This window comes from Nicotiana tabacum, chromosome 1 (genome assembly GCF_000715075.1).
Source record: "Nicotiana tabacum cultivar K326 chromosome 1, ASM71507v2, whole genome shotgun sequence".
NCBI classification, from domain to species: domain Eukaryota; kingdom Viridiplantae; phylum Streptophyta; class Magnoliopsida; order Solanales; family Solanaceae; genus Nicotiana; species Nicotiana tabacum.
The window spans coordinates 147395308-147417263 of record NC_134080.1 but is presented as its reverse complement, the minus strand read 5'-3'; the positions used below and the strand labels follow the sequence as shown (position 1 = coordinate 147417263).

Below are 21956 nucleotides of genomic sequence, written 5' to 3'. Positions count from 1 at the left end.
CTTTGGTGATGGCACTAACAGATAAAAGATTGATAGGGAACTCGGGAACATGGAGCACGGATGATAGTTTAATATTAGGAGTACAAATGACAGAACCTGTTCCAGAGATAGGTGTTAATGAACCATTGGCTATTTTAACATTATCTCTTTTGGGACACGGAGAATAGTTTTGAATGTCTTTAGAAGAGCCTGTCATGTGTCTATTTGCACCATAATCGACAATCCAAGAATTAAAGTAATCAGCAAAGGCAGTACCTGGTTGCACATGATTGGATGTGACAACATTAGCAGAGTCAAGTTTGGCTAGGAGGCGACGTAGAAGCTTAATTCATCCGAAGACAAGATTTCTCCAGAAACCGTCTCCTTGAATGTCTCCATATTTCAGCCCAATCAGAAGGAGTTTGTGTTGCGGACAACCAACAAGAGAGAAAACTCGACCTATTTGATAAAAAAGGAACCCTAGTGCTGCGAGGGAGATAACTCACCTCAAAAAGGCAGCAATAGCTCTGATACCATGTAGATTTTGAGAAGAAGAAAATGCTTCTTGTATTTATGTGTATGTTTACATCCCATGAGCAAGGGAATTTATACAAAGCTCCTAATGCTAATTAAGGAAATAAAATAAATCTATACAACCAATCCAACTATCAAATCAAATCAAATAAAATCAGATCTCCTAAATATAATCAAATCTTCTGAAATCATGCTAATCAACACTCCTAAATCAAGTTTCCTTGAATCATGCTAATCAACAGTTATTTTCCGGCGGGGTTTGCTGGGGTTTGATTGCCGGAGGGTGTAGGACCCTGTAGTGGTGTTGGTTTTAGCACACCACTGAGGAAAACGTAGGTGACGCAATAACAGCCCTAGAAGTCGCCGGAAATTGATGCGCAACGACTGTCTGGCGGAGTTCTCTTTCCCAGATGTTTCTAACGCTCTATATCATGTGAGAAGTATAGCACGGAAAAGTTTTACTAATTATGTCTAAAGTGTTGTACAATGTCCTATTTATATACAATGATTACATAATAATAGGTATCTATTTCCCGATATGGGACACTATACATTACTAACTATTTAACAATTTATCTGTCATTTCTCTCTACTATTTAACCTTGTTTCATATTCCTAGTGGTATACTTTCTTGCCTAATTAAGAATTCTTTAAGCAATCCTTGCTTTGGTACTTCTGGCGATACTGTTGTTGTACGTACCAGGGAGTGTTTAGATGATTAAATTTTCACAATAAGGGCCTTGTTTTGTTAGTTTCTTTTGTGTGTCCATCTCAAGTTATTTACTATTAATACTTTAGTTCGTAAGAGCTACTGACGTCGCTTGAGAGAATTCTCTTTTGCAAGGCATGGATGATATAGGAGACTATATTGCAAACTAAGAATTTTTGCTTGCAAATCTAAAGAAGGGACAAGTCTTTTTATTTTTTTTTGGGGTGGGGAGGATTTGAGTCCCTATGAATAAAAAATTCAGAAAACACACTCATTGTGTGGGAACTGCTTGTACTGTTAGCTTTGGGAGTCGGACTATTATTATTATTATTATTATTATTATTATTATTATTATTACGGCTACTACTTTCTCTTGATACCGGTGATGTCCAAGCCAGCTTGGACGCACTTCCATTTTTTCATCTGGTACGTGCTATCTCCCCATAAGTAGAGGTATAGGGTAACTTTTCCCACCAAGGCTTAGGCAAACGGGAAGAAATCACCAAGTGTTTTTGATTCGAATCGTGGTCTCCCATTTTTTTTTTCCGTTTCACTTTATTGACCAGTAGGCCACATCCTTGGGTGCCCTTTGGAGTCAGATTATCTGTGGCTTAGGTTAATGAAAAGATAGTACAGGCAGCAACCAAGTGAACTGTATGCTATAGCTAGTGTTACCCATTCAAGTCCTTGCAAATCACATTTACATTTTCCTCATAATCTTTAGGACGGGGGTTCTAGGTGATAGTGATATACAGAAATCAAGTTACAACTCTTTATCTTATACACTTAGTCGAATCAGATTGTTAAATCATATTGGAGGCATATTCATGTATGCTGAGCTACTTATCTCAGTCAGAAGTGCTGCATCGGAAACGATGTCTGACCAAGAGATGAAATATGTAACTCGAGCTCCAAGGCCAGTTTCAATCTGCTTGAAACAATTATAGCATATAATGCATGTATCAGTTTTATCTATTTGTTTGTGCTAATGTTTATCTGTATATCGCCAGACCTTTATGTATCTTACATCGACCAGTGGTTATATCTTGAGGATATTCTGTCACTTGTGCAAAAGCTGATCTGTAATGCCTCTCTTTTATAGTTAAAAGAATCTTGGTGGTGCGTAAACTTACTTGCATTTATTTGGAAATAGGATCTTGCAGCATCCATTCAAAAAGGGAGTCTGGATTGGGAGCGAGCTTTGCGTATTCTAAAGCATGCTCTTTGTAACACTCCATCACCAGACTGGTGGAGGCGTGTGCTTCTCGTGGCTCCCTGTCACAGGCTTCATGCCCAGGCTCCAACTCCGGGTGCCGTTTTTACATCGGAAATGGTTTGCGAAGCAGCGATTGAAAGAATTGTTGAATTATTGAAGTTGACTAATTCAGGCAACATTCTCAAACTTCAAACTCTGCCTGAGATTGTGTTAGCAATTGCCAAATTTGTACTCTGTTTTTCCCCTTCTCTTTCTTATGATGTTATTATCAATATTACTAGTTGGTTAGAGTATTTCCAACATGATGCTTACCTTTTATATTCTGATTAAAAGAGTTGTAATATTTATTGTCTTGTGCAAGTAAATCATGTTAATCTGATACAGAACAAAAAGTACTGCTTTCCACAGTTGATTCAGAAAGGTCTATCCAAGGGCATGGCATAAAGCAAAGTGCCGATGCTTTGAAAGAAAAGTACAAGAAAACCTGAAAGTTTTTTCCAAAATTGTTGCACTATATCGGTTTATCTTGTCTAACTTTGACAATAAAATGTGCTGCTTGGTGTTTGCTGTGGGTGAGAAGTTAGAACTGTTCTCCTGGATGTGTGCCTCTAAGGAAAGGCCCTCTTGCATGCTTGGTCGCATAATATGTTCGCTCTTAGATAATGTGTGTTTAGTTAGTATATTGTTAACTTTAATGATTTACTCTGCTTCCTCGTAAGTGCTTTCCACCTTTGTAATGGACTTAGTTTGATAGCTTTTATTTGTTCTTCTTACTTTCTGCAGAAATCAATTGCTGGCAGGAGTGGCTTATCTTCTCAGATATATTCTTTTTTCTCGTGAAAAGTGGATGCGTTGATTTTGTGGAGTTTGTGGACAAGTTAGTATTGCGACTTCAAGAGGGCGATCAACAAATACTTAGGACGAACCATGTTACGTGGTTACTTGCACAAATTATTCGGGTTGAACTAGTGATGAATGCTTTAAATACAGACTCAAGAAAGGTTTTCCATCTTCACTTTATACTGATCACTTTTTTAAGATAAAGAGGACATACACTGGTTGTACTTTAATACAATCGTTTTGTAGCAACCTTGATGTTTTTGGTGGTTGATTTTTTTTTCTTCATATTTATCTGTCTCTGGTTTTCGAGATTTCCTAAAGAATGATCGCGTAGTGGAAATGGCCCTCCACCATGGGGTGGTTCCAGTCACCAAGGGGGCAAGTTGGAAAAGCCGCTGTTGGCTCCTTGGGAAGTTTTGTGGGGGGTGGGGGTTGAAGTGTACCATAATTTAAAAAGAAAATTCCTCCTCCGGATGCAGAACCAGAAATCCGTCATTGGCAGTTCTTTTCATGTTTAAAAGCATTAGTATCTCAATCTTCTTGTACCTTTTTATTTTTAATTTTCTTCTTCCCGCAATTCATTAAGATATAACTTTGAGTAATTAAAGTAAGTTTTTGATGTTTGAGCCAATTGTAATATCTTTTTGGTGACTCTCACAATTTGCTGTTAGGTGGAGACAACCAGAAAAATTCTTTCGTTCCATAAAGAGGAGAAAAGCTCTGATCCCAATAATCCTCAAAGTATCCTACTTGATTTCATTAGCAGTTGTCAGAACTTGCGCATTTGGACACTAAATACAGCAACAAGAGAATACTTGAATAACGAGCAGCTACAAAAGGGAAAGCAAATTGATGAATGGTGGAGACAGGTTAACAAAGGTAATCCTTTCATTTAACTGTACCAGTTTAAAACATGTTCGTTCATTTCACAACAGATTTTAGATTCAACAAATAATGTGTAAACCAACAACATATCTATTGCCTCTCCCCTCCTCTATATTGGCTGCTTTTGTTTTTTGATGTTAAGGTCATTATTTCTTCTCTTTTGGGTCATTATTAATTTCATGTTTTTTCTTCTAATCTTACCAATTCCACCAAAACAATGAAAATGGACTGTGAGCACAGATAACTAGTAAAAACAATAATGCCACTTCTATTGTATTCAAGTTATTAAGGTGTTAAGACTTTTGGAATTAGTGTGGCTGAAATCATTTTGCTGAAGGGTTATATCTGATCACCACAAACCTAGGAAGATTCAAGGAAATTGAATTTGAATTATTTAACCCACAAGAACTCCTTGAAACAGGTAGAAAAGCAATAAAAGGGATAGATGGATTAGGAACTAGGCTTGAACGAATACAAGAACTCAACTATAGATTAGTTGAACCCGTGCAAACACTACAATAATCACTAATCAAAGGACAGAAGAAAAAAAGGATCAAATCAGATAATGAATGCAATTAGTAAACCCCAAGCAACAATTACAAGATATACCTAAGAGGGAAGGTAAAGGAACTCATACATGATACTTGAAACAAATCAAATAACAATCAATTACAAGATATAATCCAATGGAGAAGGGGAATAAACTCATACATGAATTATGTAACATGTCGTAATCTAAGAGGGGTTAATTGAAGAGAAATGGGACAGACCCCCAACTCACAAAGAGTATTCATTTTCATAATTTCATAACTAGGTAATGAAAAATAAACTCTAAGATGATTGCTTATACTAAGGGTGTGTTTGGTATGGAGGAAAACATTTTTCAGAAAATATTTTCCAACTTTTCCATGTTTGGTTGGCTTAAATGTTTTGGAAAATATTTTCTCCATGAACTCATTTTTGTCCAGAGGAAAATGTTTTTCCTATCAAGAGGAGGGAAACATTTTCCAAAACTATTTTACAAGCTTCCCCACCTTCTTTTCCTACTCCACTAACCCCCACCCTCAACCCTCGCCCACCTCCATCCCATAGTGTTTGCCTAAATTATATATTTTCCAAAAAAATATTTTCTACTCACGAACCAAACACTAAAAAATATTTTTCGAATTTTTTTTTCCACTCACCAACCAAACATGGAAAATAGTGATAAATCACTCATTTTCCAGGAATTCATACCAAACACACCCTAAGTCTAATTTAATAGCTAACATTTACCTTATTTAATTACCTTAAACTAGGCCTAAAAAATAGATGGGGCCGAATTACATAAATTTGGCTGACCTAGTAGCCTTGGGGATAGCGGATGATTACCTGTAATCGTGGATCCTGCCAACTGCTCCGTCTTCGCAATCGTGGTTCTGCCTCGCGATTGCTGCTTTACAACACACAACAAGCACATAAATAGTATTTCACAGAAATTGTTTTTATAATATAATGCTCAATAAGATCAAAATAGATATTCAACAAGAACATACATCTCAACATAATCTACACTTAGGACTTGTCATAAACAGTAGTGCAGAAAATTAATTAAACACTCTGATGAGTCCACGACAGCATGCACATTGCTCCAAATCTATCATGGCAGGATACATAGTGCCCCAAACATATTCCGTTTGCGAAAAAAATAATTTCCAATGCCCCAACGCCATTGCATGAAGCCACGCCACGCCACGCCACACCACACCACAAATCATATACTCCTTCTGTCCCAATTTATGTGGCGGAGCTCGGCTTTCGAGAGTTAAACTTCTTAATTTTGACTGTGAATTCGGACATAGAAACTTTAAGTTTTTTGAAACAAAATTTACATATTTGGAATTACATAAAAAGTACTATAAGTCACAATAATTAATAATTTAAAATATTTAAAAGGCATAAAACAATTCCAGCCAAAAAAAAATCGTTTCACTCTCGAAATACGAATTTCGCCTAATAAATTGGGATGAAGGGAGTATTAAATAATTTTTATATTTCTCAACAAAATAATATACATGCGGCTGGTTCAAATACCACTGATTATGCCAAGCATATGCTCGTCCCAACGCATAAACCAGACAGACAAACACATTTTTAAAATGGGTTTTGAAAAGTAACATCCAAGCTTAAAGTCTCACCTACCTCAACTCGTGATTAGAGCAATCTTTCCAATAGCCCATAACTATACTATTGGGTCTCTAGATCACCTCAAACTACACAAAAATGGATTTAGAATGGTCAAAACCCTTAGGGTGAACATTCTTTTAATTTGTAGAATAAGATAAACTCGCTGTCAAACATTGACCCAAAAAGTTAAATATGGTCTACGGGACTAAATTCCCGAACCATGTCCATCAACAGATTCTCCTCGGCCACATGATTCTAGAACACTAATCAAAATTAAATTTTAATAATGTTTGCCCTTTCAAATTGATGATTTAGGTTGAAGAACCCTAGGACTAGACTTTTCTCAATTTTTCAAAATTTCCCCTGTGTTTCTACCATTAAGTTTTTTCATAATCACGTACAACAACAACGACAACAACATCCCAGTATAATCCCACAAGTGAGGTCTGGGGAGGGTAGTATGTACGCAGACCTTACCCCTACCCCGAGGGGCAGAGAGGCCGTTTCCAGGAGACCCTCAGATCAAGAAAGCACCAAGTGACGATGTATTAGTACTATTGATAGACTCATAATATAATAACATAAAATACATAACATACATAAAAGAAATTAAAATAGCAAAATAACAGCCATATAAGAGAATATAGGAAATACGAGAGAGATGGAAGGTAAACTAATATCCAGCGTATAAAGCCCTGCATCAGTAGCTAACCAGTAATATCCTAAGCCTAACTCCTAACGAGCTAGTCTCACTCTAGTGCGCTGTATAGATATTCACAACTTCCCCCTAACCTTCAACCTTAATGTTCGACCTCCACAATTCCCTGTCTAGGGCCATGTCCTCAGTAATCCTAAGTCGCGCCATGTCCTGCTTGATCACCTCTCCCCAATACTTCTTAGGTCTCCCTCTACCTCTCCTCGTACCCACCACCACCAATCGCTCACACCTCCTCACAGGTGCATCAGTGCACCTCCTCTGATGGTGCCCGAACCATCTGAGTCGTGCTTCCCGCATCTTGTCCTCTATTGGGGCCACGCCCACCCTCTCTCGAATATCTTCATTCCTAATCTTATCCATCCTTGTATGCCCGCACATCTACCTCAACATCCTTATCTCTGCTACTTGCATCTTCTGGATGTGTAGGTTCTTAACCGGCCAACACTCGGTACCATACAACATGGCAGGTCTAACTACTGCTCTATAGAACTTACCTTTTAGTAACGGTGACACTTTCTTGTCACACAGGACTCCCGTCGCTAACTTCCACTTCATCTACCCCACCCCTATACGGTGTGTGACATCCTCGTCGATCTCCCCGGTCCCCTGAATAACTGACCCAAGGTACTTGAAACTACCCCTCTTAGGTATGACTTGAGATTCAAGCCTCACTTCTACTCCCTCGTCCGTCGCCTCGTCCCCAAATTTGCACTCGAGGTATTCCGTCTTCGTCCTGCTCAATCTGAACCCTTTAGACTCAAGGGCCTGTCTCCAAACCTCTAGCCTCTCATTGACGCCGCGTCGGGTCTCGTCAATTAGGACTATGTCATCAGCAAATAGCATGCACCATGGCACTTCCCCTTGAATATTATGCGTTATGGCATCCATCACCAGGGCAAATAGGAAAGGGCTGAACGCCGACCCTTGGTGCAACCCTGTAACAACCGGAAAATGCTCGGAGTCGCCTCCTACTGTCCTAACCCGAGTCCTAGCTCCATCATACATGTCTTTAATCACCCTAATGTATGCAACCGGGACCCCTTTAGCCTCTAAGCAGCTCCATAAGACCTTCCTAGGTACCCTATCGTACGCTTTCTCTAGATCGATAAACACCGTGTGAAGATCCTTCTTCTTATCCCTGTATTGTTCCACCATCCTCCTAATAAGGTGGATAGCTTCTGTGGTAGATCGCCCCGGCATGAACCCGAACTGGTTGTCTGAAATAGACACCGTCCTTCGCACTCTCATTTCAACCACTCTCTCCCAGACTTTCATGGTATGACTCGGTAATTTGATACCCCTATAGTTGTTACAGCTCTGGATATCACCTTTGTTCTTATGCAATGAAACCATTGTACTCCACCTCCACTCTTCAGGCATCCTATTAGTCTTGAATATAACATTAAACAACCCAGTAAGCCATTCCAAGCCTGCTCTACCCACATCTCTCCAAAGTTCAATCGGGATTTCGTCTGGCCCGGTAGCTCTGCCCCTCCTCATCTTACGCATTGTCTCCATGACCTCATCGACCTCAATGTCCCTACAATAACTTAATTCATGAGGGCTGTCCGCATTCCTCAATTCACCTAGTGTAATATCCTGATCCCCTTCTTCATTTAGAAGTCTATGAAAGTAGGACCGCCATCTCCTCTTAATCTGGTCCTCCCCCGTCAAAACTTTGCCGTCATCATCTTTTATGCACCTCACTTGGTCCAGATCCCGAGCCGCCCTCTCTCTCACCTTAGCGAGTCGGAATAACTTCTTCTCCCCGCCTTTGTTCCCTAGTTCCTCATACAGACGAGCAAAAGCTGCTGTTCCTCATAATCACGTAATAAACTCAAATAAAAGTTTAGGATAATTACCTTGATGCTTTGGGTTGAAATTTCCTATTTTTATCCCCATTCTTTTTCTCTTTTTCTCCCTTTCTTTTCTTTTATTTGTCTGCGTTTTTCCCCTTTTGCGTTTCTGATTGGGTTGAAACCAGCGACTCCTTTTCCCCTTTTTCCAAGCTAACTCATTTTTCTCTTATTTATTTATTAAATTTTGCCTTCTTTTGATTAAAATACAAAATAACTTCCCCCAAACTAAATTGAGGTTATTACATTTTCCCCCACTGAAGATAACGTTTGTCCTCGAACGAGTTAAAAGTATACCTAACATCTCGAATAGCTACAGGTACTTGCTTCGCATGTCTGCATAGAACTCCCACGTAGCAACCTTTGTCGGATGTTTGCACCATAACACTTTCACTGAAGCAACCTTCTTCTACCTCAATTGTCGCATTTGTCTATTAACCGTGGATATTATACCTTCCTCGTAAGTTTGATTTTCATCTAGTTTCACCGCTCGAGTTGAACACTCTCGTCATGAACATATCGTCTAATCACAAACACATAAAACATATGATGTACAGTCAAACATTTTGATTTCAAAGTTAGTCTCAATGCCACTAATCCAATACTATCAATATCTCATACGAACTGTGAGCCATCTTACAGGAGAAAAATCTATTGTTGATATTTTGTTTAATTATAATACAATGGGCCCTATTTATACAATACATATCATACTCCTATTCTATGTGGGACTAGGACTAAATCATATTATTTACATGACTATCTAACACTCCACCTCAAGCCGGTGCATACAAATAGTATGTACCGACCTTGTTACATATGTAACTAATACGAGAACCAGTAAGGGACTTGGTGAGAATATCGGCATGCTGATCATTCGACTTCACAAACTTTGTAGCAATATCTTACGAGAGTGTCTTTTCTTTGACGAAGTGACAGTCAATCTCAATGTGTTTAGTTCTCTCATGGAACACCAGATTTGATGCAATATGAAGGGCAATTTGATTGTCACACACAAGTTCCATCTTGCTGATCTCACCAAATTTTAGCTTATTAAGCAAATGTTTGATCCAAACAAGCTCACATGTTGCCACAACCATTGCTCGATATTCTGCTTCTGCACTAGACCGAGCAACCACGTTCTGTTTCTTGCTCTTCCAAGACACCAAATTACCTCCTACTAAAACATAATATCCAGACGTAAAACGTCTATAAGAAGGTGATCCTGCCCGGTCAGCATCTGAGTACACAACAATTTGCTCATAGCCTCGATCTTCAAACAATAATCCTTTGCCTAGAGCTGATTTTATATATCGAATAATGCGGACAACTGCATTCCAATGGCTATCACAGGGAGAGTCAAGGAACTGACTTTCCACACTCACAGGAAAGGAAATGTCTGGTCTAGTCACTGTGAGATAATTTAATTTACCAACCAGCTGCCTATATCTTACAGGAAGCTAAGCGACTCCCCCTGTCCTGGCAGAAATTCAGACTAGCTTGGGTATTGTGATCTCACAACGGAAGTATGCCTTAGACATTCTTGAGGAGACAGGAATGACAGGTTGTAGACATGTTGACACTCCAATGGATCCGAATTCTAAACTTCTGTCAGGACAGGGGAGCCTCTTAGCGATCCTGCAAGATATAGGTGGTTGGTTGGTAAATTAAATTACCTCACAGTGACTAGACCTGACATTTCCTTTCCTGTAAGTGTTTTGAGTCAGTTTATGTATTCTCCCTGTGATAGTCATTGGGATGCAGTTGTCCGCATTCTTCGGTATATAAAATCAGCTCCAGGCAAAGGCTTATTATTTGAGGATCGAGGTCATGAGCAGATCGTTGGATACTCAGATGCTGATTGGGCAGGATCACCTTCTGATAGACGTTCTACGTCTGGATATTGTGTCTTAGTAGGAGGAAATTTGGTGTCTTGGAAGAGCAAGAAACAGAATGTGGTTGCTCGGTCTAGTGCAGAAGCAGAATATCGAGCAATGGCTAGGGCCACATGTGAGCTAATTTGGATCAAACAGTTGCTCAAGGAGTTGAAATTTGGTGAGATTAGTCAGATGGGACTTGTGTGTGATAATCAAGTTGCTCTTCATATTGCGTCAAATCCAGTGTTCCATGAGAGAACTAAATACATTCAGATTGACTGTCACTTCATTAGAGAAAAGATACTCTTAGGAGATATTGCTACAAAGTTTGTGAAGTCGAATGATTAGCTTGTAGATATTTTCACTGGTTCTCGTATTAGTTATATATGTAACAAGCTCGGTACATATGATTTGTATGCACCGGCTTGAGGGGGAGTGTTAGATAGGTATGTAAATAATCCTAGTCCCATATGGAATAAGAGTAGAATATTGTATTGTGTATAGTTATAAATAGGGCTATTGTAAAATACTTAGTAGATATCGATAATAGATTTTTCTCCCGTGCATTCTCACAAGACCAATTAAACTTGAATTTCAATGACGATGTCCATTTTGTTAATTTATGCTAGTCAAACTAAGAAGGGCAGTCTAAGCGCAATGGTATTGTCGTTGTGTGGCTAGGAGGTTATGAGTTCAAAATATAGTAATAACCTCTTGCAGAAAGTAATGTAAGACTGCTTACGGTAGACCCATTTTGATATGTCCTTTCCAGAACCCTGGGGACAAGGGAAAATTTAGGGCACCTGGATACATATACCCTGTACTATTGAAAATAGTTTAAATATATCCTCCGTTTCATTATGTGGGTTCACTTAACCATTGTTCATTACCCGACCCAAGGCCCCCCCCACACCCCGCCTGCCCACAAACCCAAATCACTTATAAAAAGCCCGTGAATGAAAAAGAACCCTTGTTTCACCTCTCCCACTTTGTCAAATTACGCGAAAAAAGAAGATTGAAAAACATATCAAATTACTGTTGGAATCTCAAATTCCTTTTTCTATTTAGATTTTGAAATCTTCTCTCTTTTCTTCCTTTTCACTTCACCAGTATACCCACCTTGTAGCTGTCCCCTTCTCAATGCTTTAAACTCCAAATCGCTCCTTGTGTATAGCCAAAGCTTCACCGAAGCGCCCAATTTGCTTTCTCACTTGAGAAGGATCAACATCATAGAAAGTCGGCAAAACTATTTGATTTAGCTTCTCCCTGCATTCAAATTTTAACAGAACAATGGTGAACGACATGGAGCTAAATCAACTTTTCGAAATTACTAGCAAAGCTCCTGATGCTGCACCAAAGTAGTCCGTAAGTATTATTCCAACAATGCCACAAGATTCCAGTTTAGGGAAAAGGACGGCGATGCTCCAGTCACCCGTCGCATTCGATTTATGGGAAGAAGCTGGTTGACGCAGTCGTGATCATGCTCTTCTTCCTTATCAATTGATATAAGGGTTCTTTTTCGTCCAGGGGCTTTTCTTAATTTTGGGGGACTTTGGGTCGGGTAATGGGTAATGTTTAAGTGAACCGGGTTAAAAAATTGGGATGGGTCTTTTTAATCCCATGCAGCCACGTGACACTCGGTCCAAAATAAGGGTATATTTGTACCATAGTATAACGGCAGGGTCCAAAAATAACCACATAGTGAAACGGAGGATATATTCAAACTATTTTCAATAGTACAGGGGTATACTTGGCCCTTTACCGTTATATTAATCAAACTAACTTTTCAACCATCATTTGATATTTTCTTCCCTTGTACTCAATATATAAAGCCCAACTAATATCTTAAGCTCAGTGTCTAGTCAAGTGACGCCACATAAAGGGGACCACGAGTGTAATTTGTTTCTCGTGCAATGTTGGAGTACCTCTTTTTCAAGGGCAAGCAGCAATCAAGCTGCTGAACCCAAACTGAAGATACTTCCGTGTTCGGTGGAGCTCTATATAGGCTTTAGTTTGGTAACTCATGAGGAACTGAGCAGAACCTACTTGGGTTGAATTGGTATGCAGCCCTCTCAATGCATCCTAGTCTCTGTCCTGTGGATGGTGAGCTTGTGTTCTTAACATTTAGTATTGCTCAAAACTTTTTCCGTCTATGTGAGTCAGAGGGGTCTTCTCTTCTCTGTTGTGCTTTCATGCAGCCAATTCTAGTGAACATAGAGAGGTCTTTATGTTTATACTAGGTTTGGATGGAAATGGGCATCTCTTCCATTTCTAGCTATGGAGTATTACTTCGCCTATCCAAACCTTTCTCCTTTGAGATGGCTTTTGATTATCATCTTTTTTTCATTTCCATAAAATCAGGAGAACGCATGATGGATTATATGAATTTGGATGATAGATCAATTGGGATGTTTTGGGTTGTGTCCTACACAATGGCCCAGCCTGCTTGTGAAACTGTGATGCACTGGTTAACCTCCGCTGGGGTTACTGAGCTTTTACCTGGACCAAATTTGCAGTCTAACGAGAGGTTAATGGTGATGCGTGAAGTTAGCCCCCTGCCAATATCATTGTTATCAGGATTTTCCACAAATTTGTGCTTGAAACTGGCTTTTCAGATGGAAGAATCAATGTTTTCTGGACAGGTACTTACTATGGTTTCCTCCTGTTGGTCTTTTCCAAAAGTAAAAAGAAAAAAGGATTTTTTTTCTCAAGCTTATGGATCTCAAGATCACTGATCAATTCATCTACATGCCTTCTATATATATATATAAAGTTTAGTACTCGAGCAATACTATACGATTTTGTCAATGGATTGGTAGGTCTCCCTTGTCCACTCTTTCTTGTGGTTTTATTTGCTTTGATCATGTTGTTTGGAAGGGATATTATCCGTTCACATTTACTGCAGCTTTATTATCATACTAACTCCACTCTGACTAAGAGCAAGCCAGTATTTCCCTGTTCCCTTTTTCTTTTGAAGGTTCATCGTACCAGTTGTGAATGCTTAATATCATTCTATCATTTTTGCAGGCTGTGCCTAGCATTGCTGTGGTTGAAACATACTGTAGGTTGATGCTCATTTCTCCCCATTCGTTGTTTCGCTCACTCTTAACTGTAACTTCTCCTCTTTTCCCTCCTAATATTCCTTCTTTGGTATTTAATTTTTTGGCATGCCACTGCATTTTCTCCGGAACTACATTCATTGTGTTAATCCAGTAAGCGAAAGAAACCTCCTGAGAATGTCACTACTGGTTATGTGCCAAATTTGCTATAATATCTGTACTAGTTACTTTATCATGGTTCAGTACTATTTTGCTTCGTAACAGTCTAAAAGGCAAATGCTATTGTTGAGTTACTCCACCAAATATAACTTATCAATTGGATAGTCTCCTCTGATTTCAGACATCACGCTCTAGGTTGAGAACAAGTATTTATGAAGAATCTGTTGCTTGCTCCTCTCACTGTGTCTCCATTAAAAGTCTGAAGCGAAATTCTCAGATGAGTAGCATGCCCCAAAACAATGTTTCTTTGTATTTTAGGCCTTCAACTATTGGATGTATTAAATTCATCAAGGAATAAAATACCATGATTGGATAGGCACAAAGCATTCCTTGATGATATTTTACCATTATGAAAGGTGATGGCTAGCATTGTTTTTAAAAGCGAAAAGCACAAAAATTGACGAGATACCTAGGACTTTGAAGTGAAAAGCGAGACGTAAAGCGCAGAATTCACGACATTAAAAGAATACCAAACATTTATGAATTCAGTACTATAATGATTAACCTGCAATTACAGTAACTAATTTTTAGTATCTGATTTACAATAACATTGGTATTCATCTTACTCCTCAAAGTTGAGATTCAAAGAACAGACCCCTTCTCATAGGGATCGCTTTGCCTGTCGTTGTTTGGAGTGCATAGTTCTATGAAGTGCATGGTTTCAGTGATGAAGTGATATCCCTTGCTTCGCATCGCTTCATCTCTTTAAGCAACAAAGCGGTGGCTTTTTAATAACACTGGTGGCCACTCAGGCCGTACTCTGCAATGATTTTTTACTTCCCAAATATTATCTGAAATTTAAGCTGGTGTTTCATGAAAGCACTTCACTGAAAGAGATGGTATTTTACAGGTTGTAAACACTTTAGAGTTGATGCTAGTATAAGAATTTGCCGAAGATCAAAATAAGCTGAAATTTCGTAATGATTTTTGATTGTCTTTGCATCACTGACATTAACAATCAATCTTTATCTTGTAGATATAAGAATTGTTTTTGGGGCTATAATATTGTGAATGGTTTCGCTGTGCCTTTATGCAATGAATATGTTACATGTGTGGCACTTTAAGTGCTTATTCAGTCAAGTAGCAGAACTTTTGTCCTGCTGTGCGATGTCATTAGCTTGTCCTCGGCCCTAGTAACCATAAAACTGGAATTTTCTCTTAGTCTCCATAACACACATTTTATGAGTTATTTTTACTTATCCGACTTGATCATCTCTTTGTTATTGTGTTGTAATGTACAAGCTATTTATTGTTACTATTATTACTATTAGCCATCTTTGTCGTACTACTAGTAGGTAGAGAGAATCCAAACCAATTTATTATTGCTGTAAGCAAGATTAGATCTTTGGTATTAGTCGCAGATTCACATTATTGGATAGTCTAAATTATCCCCTTTTGATGTCAGTGTTTATACAATGTAATATCCCAAATTATATATTTTTGAGTGTTTTTTTAGGGATTAGTTGAGAATCTTTTTTTTTTCCTCTTAAGATTTTGAGCAAAGAGTTATTATATTCATAATGCTGTTGCAAACGCGAAAAGCATAAGTGGTCCACATCGAGAAATGTAAATTTAGACATCGAAAAGTGTGTTTATAGAAATTGTCGGCTTAAGACATTTGTATTCATTTTCTCCAACCTGTTCCCCTTTTTTCTCTATTTTTCCACATGATATCAAAGCTTTGGCGAGAAATTATGTGATGTATCGTGAAGATATTGTTGTTGTGCAATTTTATGACGGTCACATCTGATTGAGGTTTTGTCGTCTTCTGTGAGCTGCTGTTCTCAAATCAGCACCACCATCAGTTTTTGGACATTTGTGAGAGCATAACCCAATAAATGAGCTACCATGGAACCTCAACTTACTATAATAGGAACCTCGACACGCCTCGAGAACTGTCTGAGATTTGCCCACATGTGCCAGTGAGTGCAGCATATTGGACTACTTTCATCCCATGACTCCAGCACTCTGTTGATCGACTTATAAGTTTGATTCAACTCATTCTAATTTCATCTCTTGTCAGTGCAAAAGACCCTAGACCGATGAAGGCCCAAGAGCTTATCAGTGAGATTTTCTCAGTGAGTGAAGGTCACAAGCCAATTCCCCAATGTCTATTAAACTAAGGTGGTAGTGCAAAAAAGGTTAATTCACTCTGGGATTGGTAGTCCCAGGGGACTTCACTATTTCTTTCTGCACGGTGGAAATGGACTAAGATTTTTGCACTTGCCCAGCTGATTTTCAGAAGCTTTTGACTGTTTTTTTTTTTTTTTTAATTATTTTTTTTTTTAATTTTTTTTTTCCGGTTACTCAGAATTTCTCTACGAGTTTGTCATTGTCTCTCACTCTGTGATCAAAATTTTGGCATCATCTTGGTCGACTTGAACTTTTGACTCTACGCATGCCAATTCTAGAATTTTCAGGCTGCGAGAGACCTAATTAAGCAGCCTTCAATCAATTATTTTGGGTGTTTATCGCATTTCTCAGCCACTGTTAGTCACTTTTCCGGCATCCTAGAAGTTGAGTCATTGTAGTAACCCTTTCCATTCAATTTCCAGTATCCTTCAATGAGTATCGGATGGTTATCAGACTAGCTATTTTCATTATGGTGAATTTCCAATTTCCCACAGCTTAATAAGCATGCTCGTTCCTCTGAACAGCAAATGCTTACTGAATGTGTTTAGTTGGCTCAATCAGGTCCCTGTATCTAGCTGTGAGAACTTTTTGGATTGTGTCTTCTCCTTAGCTTTAGATTAGTTTTTGTATATGAGCAGGCACCATCAAGCAGTACTGTAATTTTTGCATCTTTTACTCTGCATCTTCTTGATGCTTATTAATGATAATTCCCTTGCTTCTTCAAACAAAAACAATGTTTGGGGTTGGTTTTATCTATTTTGTTAACTTTAATGATGATATTTAACATGTACTGGATTTTATTAATGCAAGGCCGTTCTATGTTGTTTTTCATCTTCCAGACATTTTGTACAGAAATACAAATTTATTTTGGGGTCTTTAGTCACCTTTTTTGTAATTGTAATGCACCAGGAATCTTTTCAGTTTCAGCAGTTTATGAATTTTCGTGAAAGTCATCAGACCTCCTGCCTTTGTACGGATCTTAATAACTGAGATAGTTAGAGGAACAATGAGATCTTATTGAGACCTAGAAGAAGATGGCTCAAATCAGGACCAAGTTGAATCAAACAAAAGTAGTAAACGCAAGCCAACAACTGTAGCGATATTCTTCAGCTCGTCTTAAATCGACAAAGATGGTGTGGAATCAACAGTTAAAACAGTAGGAAGTGGCTAGAAATGAGATTCCTTATTTGTCGACTATTGTTGAGGTCAAAGACATTAATGGAGTGAATGAAGAAATCCTGAAAGATGAAGAACCTGAAGCTAAGGTCAGCGGAGAAGGATGATAAAATGGGTGCTAACTGCTAAGGCATTGCTCCTAAAACTCAGACCATTGCTCCTAAAACTAAGGTAATTGGCATTACAGGTTTGAAAATAAACCAGAAGAAGGGAAAGCAAAAAGGTGTGGGAGGATTAGAGGAATTGGGAGAAAAGAGGGTGAGAAGGGTGGGGTGGATAAAGGGGCCGACCAGGAATATGGGGATTTTGGTATACTCGAAGAAAATGTATCTGGAGAAGTAAACTGAAATAAGTTACAAAGATTGAGAACCCTATTTTGCACGAGAGGTATTTTTCAGCATTTCTGAAATAATGCCATAAGTAAAAGATGTCTATGATGGAGTTAAGGAAGTAGGTACTCAACTTCATCGAGAAGGAGGGTGGATGTTGGGGTTATTTCAAAGTTCAACAAAAGTAACTAATATGTCGTGTGCGTAGCAGGAACATATTGAAGGGCTGCAACAATGTCATACTGCTGTTGGAACGGGTTAGGACTAAGAGACTTGGGAGGTAAGAGAGGAAGCAGAGGAGGATTATGTAAGGGCAAAGTTAACTGAGAGAGGTATGAGGAAGTTGGAGACAGGATGAGAGAGGTCAGTTGTGAAGTATGGACAGAAAAAAGAGATTCACAAATATAGGACATATTTTGTTAAGCAGCATTATGGAAGACATAATTAAGTAAATAAATGTGTGCTTTCTCTAGCTTAAAGCTTTTAGGAGATGGTCAGGCCATTCAGTAAGTATTATTGCCTATCCTACACCCTACACCAACATGACTCAATGCAAGTGCCTTTCCTTTTCTTTTAAATAATTAAGTAGCTTCATAACACAGTCTTACTGTAGCATAGGCCTTCCTCGGGCTTTGTCCTTCACCTGTAGGCAGTGACTTCCTTTCACTATCCCCCCTGCAAACTGTGTGGTTACTATACTAGTCGGTTTTAGTACCAGAATAGCGACATTATTGTAGAAGCACTTAAGTTCCGTATTCTATCGTTCAGTGGGTGGTTCATCTTTTGATGGGAAATCGGTGTAATATGTTAGTGAATTTCCTCTAGTTTCTTGCTAATTCGGATTAATTGTGGCTTCCCATTATGGAATGCTGCTAGGATTTCTTTCTAGGCAGTTTCATTTTCTTGGTAGGAGACATGGTTAGTCTAACTTGTGTTTTTGTTTGCACACTTTTCTACTGGAGTTCATTACGTTTTGCTCTTGATGCAAACTTCTATTGCAGCATCTAACATCGAGGAATCCCACCACATTGACCAAGCCTGGAAACACGATCTTGGTGTTTGAAATTCTTAACTATCGTTTCCTTTCACTCTACAGGTGAGTGAAGTTACTCATCTTGGGAATTCATCAGTTTCTTCTCTATTATCTATATTCTCTACTTATGTCTGTGACTGATGATCAATGTTGCTTTTACTAAAGAATAGTACATTCACATTTGTACATATAGATAGCATTACCATCTTTTTGCACCTCCTCAATTGTTAGGATTCTGTAACTTGATTCTCTAAATAACTGATAAAAAATAAAGTCAATAAACTTCTTCCTTTTCTAGGTATCAAGGCAAGAGCAAGACCTTGATGTATGATGTCACCAAAATGATTTCTACACTGAAAGGGAAACGTGGAGATCATCGCATTTTCCGATTGGCTGAGAATTTATGTATGAATCTGATTTTGTCGTTGAGAGATTTTTTCTATGTGAAGAGGGAAGGGAAGGTAGGAATATTTCTCCAGCTGAACTTTTGTGCATGCTCTGTAACTCAAATTATAACTTTTTCTGAGCTACTCAATGCATATGCAGGGTCCAACTGAGTTTACTGAGACTTTAAATAGAATAACAATTGTTACTCTTGCAATCATAATCAAAACACGTGGAATCGGGGAGTTTGATCAGTTACTGTATCTTCAGACAATGCTAGAACAGATTCTAGCAACTAGCCAGCATACCTGGTCTGAGAAAACTTTGCGCTACTTTCCTTCAATTTTACGCGACGCTTTGAGTGGGCGAATGGATAAAAGGGGCTTGGCAATCCAAGCATGGCAGCAGGTACATGAAATGGTTCCTCTTCGTACGAATTATCTGAAGCTTTAAACCTTTTTCCCTCTTAGGTGCATGTTTCTTTGTGTTTTATGGGTTTACTTATTCTTCATACGTTTCCGCATGTCACTTTGGTAGAAAAGGTCATGACAGATGTTGAGTTCATGAAATGGAAGGAAAACCTGAGTCAAGAAAAGTTTGCACTAAAGTAGAAAAAAAAGAGAAGGGTTCTAAACTGCACCTCGATAGTCTTAAAAGCATCAGTAGAAAATATGACCCGAAAAGACAAAATATCTCATCCTAGATACATAATTTGTGAGTGCTAAAAGATTTATCAATTTTTTTTGCGTATTTAAAAGTTGATACAGAATGATGAAGCTCATTCCTTAATCTAACTAGTTGTTTATTACTCCCTCTATTCCATCTTATGTGTCACCGTTTCCTTATCAGTTCTTCCAAAAAGAATGGCACATTTTTCATATTTGGAGACAATTTAACTTGAAATTTCCCAAATTTACCCTTAACGACATGGTTCTTAGACACATATATGCTATGCCATGTTTAAGGCCACAAATTTTAGAGGTCTTTTTTTTTCTTTCTTAAATTTGGGTGCCTAGTCAAACGCCAGCACATAATTTGAAAAAGCGGAAGTACTTATTTTACTCAAGTTATTAATATTTATTCTGTCAGAATTACCTGTGCATCTCATACGGTTGCCAGTTTTAAATGCTAAATGTTTGCATAAGCCCTAACATATTTACGTGATGCCATGAAGAGCCTGTCTGATAATTTTTATCAGGACTTAAAGCTGAACAATTAAGCAATTAGATTTTAGATGTGTTTGACAGTGTAAAATGGAAATCACTTACCACATTAAGTGCCAATTAAAACCTTTACAGCCTCAACATCGTCCATAAGTAGAGATTTAAATAGCAAAATTCTAAGAAACCATATAATCATTTATTATGGGAAGTGAAGTGCTTATTAAATTTATGGTTGTTGGTTGCATATTAAATCATAGAGAACAACTCAATTTTGCATTTAGTGGTAGTATTCAGTATTGGCTAGTCAAGAACTCCCATGTGCAAAAGATGAAAGTAGCAGAAATAATGATGTTGAGATGGATGAGTGGGTGTACCAGGAGTGATAAGATTAGGAATGAAGTTATTCAGGACAAAGTGGGAGTGGCCTCCGTGGAGGACAAGATGCGGGAATCAAGGTTCGGGCACGTTAAGAGGAGAAACATTGATGCTCCTGTTAGGAGGTGGGAGAGGTTGGCCATGACGGGTTTGAGAAGAGGTCGAGGTAGGCCAAAGAAGTACTAGGGAGAGGCGATTAGGTAGGACATGACACTGCTTCAGCTGGCTGAGGACATGACCCTTGATAAGAAGGTGTGGAGGTCGAGGAGTAGGGTAGAAGGTTAGTAGGTAGTTATAAGTTTCTCCTTTTCATACTAGTAGATTTAGTAGCACTCATTGTCACACCCCTTTTTTTACCAACTTATCCTCTTAAAATATATAAAAGAGATTTGTAAAGCTCAAAATAAAGGGTTTTTAATTAAAAGTGACAAAATTGTGTTCAAAAAGTTTTTTTAGAGTCGCCACCTGACATTGATTTCGGTGTGCTAGGTCACCTTTTTTTATAAAAATGATTTTTCCTTTTAAAACATTTCAGACTCTAAACTAAGTCTGCACCAAATATTTGAGTAAGGGGGTTCATTTGACTCGAGAAGAAGGTGTTAGGCACTCCCCAAGTCCCGTAACTAGTACGGTTGCATACTTGATCTAGTCGGCTTTTAAAATATTCGAATTGAGGTAATAAACACAGAAATGGGAAAATTAACACATAGGAGGCTCGAGATCGTCCCCACCTAATAAAGGAAAATAAAAAAATAAAAATGAAATAGAAATAGAAGTACTACGAGTTTGCTTTCGGCCTCCAGTTACAGAATACTACGGGGCATTCCCCGGAACAAAGTGTATACAAATCCTTCGGGGTATTCCCCGGATAAATTTAACTACGGGAACGACTTCTCGCCTCAAAACTAACAAAAATCCTAAAGTTTGCCTACTAGGTGTGGTCGGCCTAAACATGTTACTAGCGAGTCGAATAGAATAAAATACAAAAACAGTCAAAATATTCTTAAGCCTAACCTCTTCCTTGCTTCACAATAATATCCATTTTTCGATTTTAATTACCATAATTAAACCCAGCAACTCAAAACCAGTTCATTTTTCTTGTTCCAAATTGAAGAAGCAGTGATTCAAGCGTAGCAACTACTCAATTGAGAATAAACTAATACGCAAACGATAATATCAACCACGACAGAATTTCATGATGTCGTTCAACAAGCAGCAAATTTAAGAAAGATAGAAAAATATATGTAAAATAAATTGCAGGAAGAAAGAGAAATTGGACCTCAATATAGCAGAAATTTGATTGTT

The 21956-nt window shown here is 38.3% G+C and overlaps 1 protein-coding gene across 1 annotated transcript in view; it reads left to right on the top strand.

Moving 5' to 3' along the window:
• The window catches only part of LOC107812017 (mediator of RNA polymerase II transcription subunit 23), a 33912-nt gene extending 12502 nt beyond the window's left edge, over positions 1-21410 (top strand). The window contains exons 5-12 of the mRNA XM_075253987.1: positions 2376-2610; positions 3222-3439; positions 3950-4157; positions 13142-13422; positions 13808-13891; positions 18698-18792; positions 19028-19190; positions 19276-21410. Coding sequence (XP_075110088.1) covers positions 2376-2610; positions 3222-3439; positions 3950-4157; positions 13142-13422; positions 13808-13891; positions 18698-18792; positions 19028-19190; positions 19276-19566 — 1575 coding nt within the window. The 3' untranslated portion in view covers positions 19567-21410. The remainder of the gene's footprint in view (positions 1-2375; positions 2611-3221; positions 3440-3949; positions 4158-13141; positions 13423-13807; positions 13892-18697; positions 18793-19027; positions 19191-19275) is intronic.
• Positions 21411-21956: the final 546 nt, after the last annotated feature.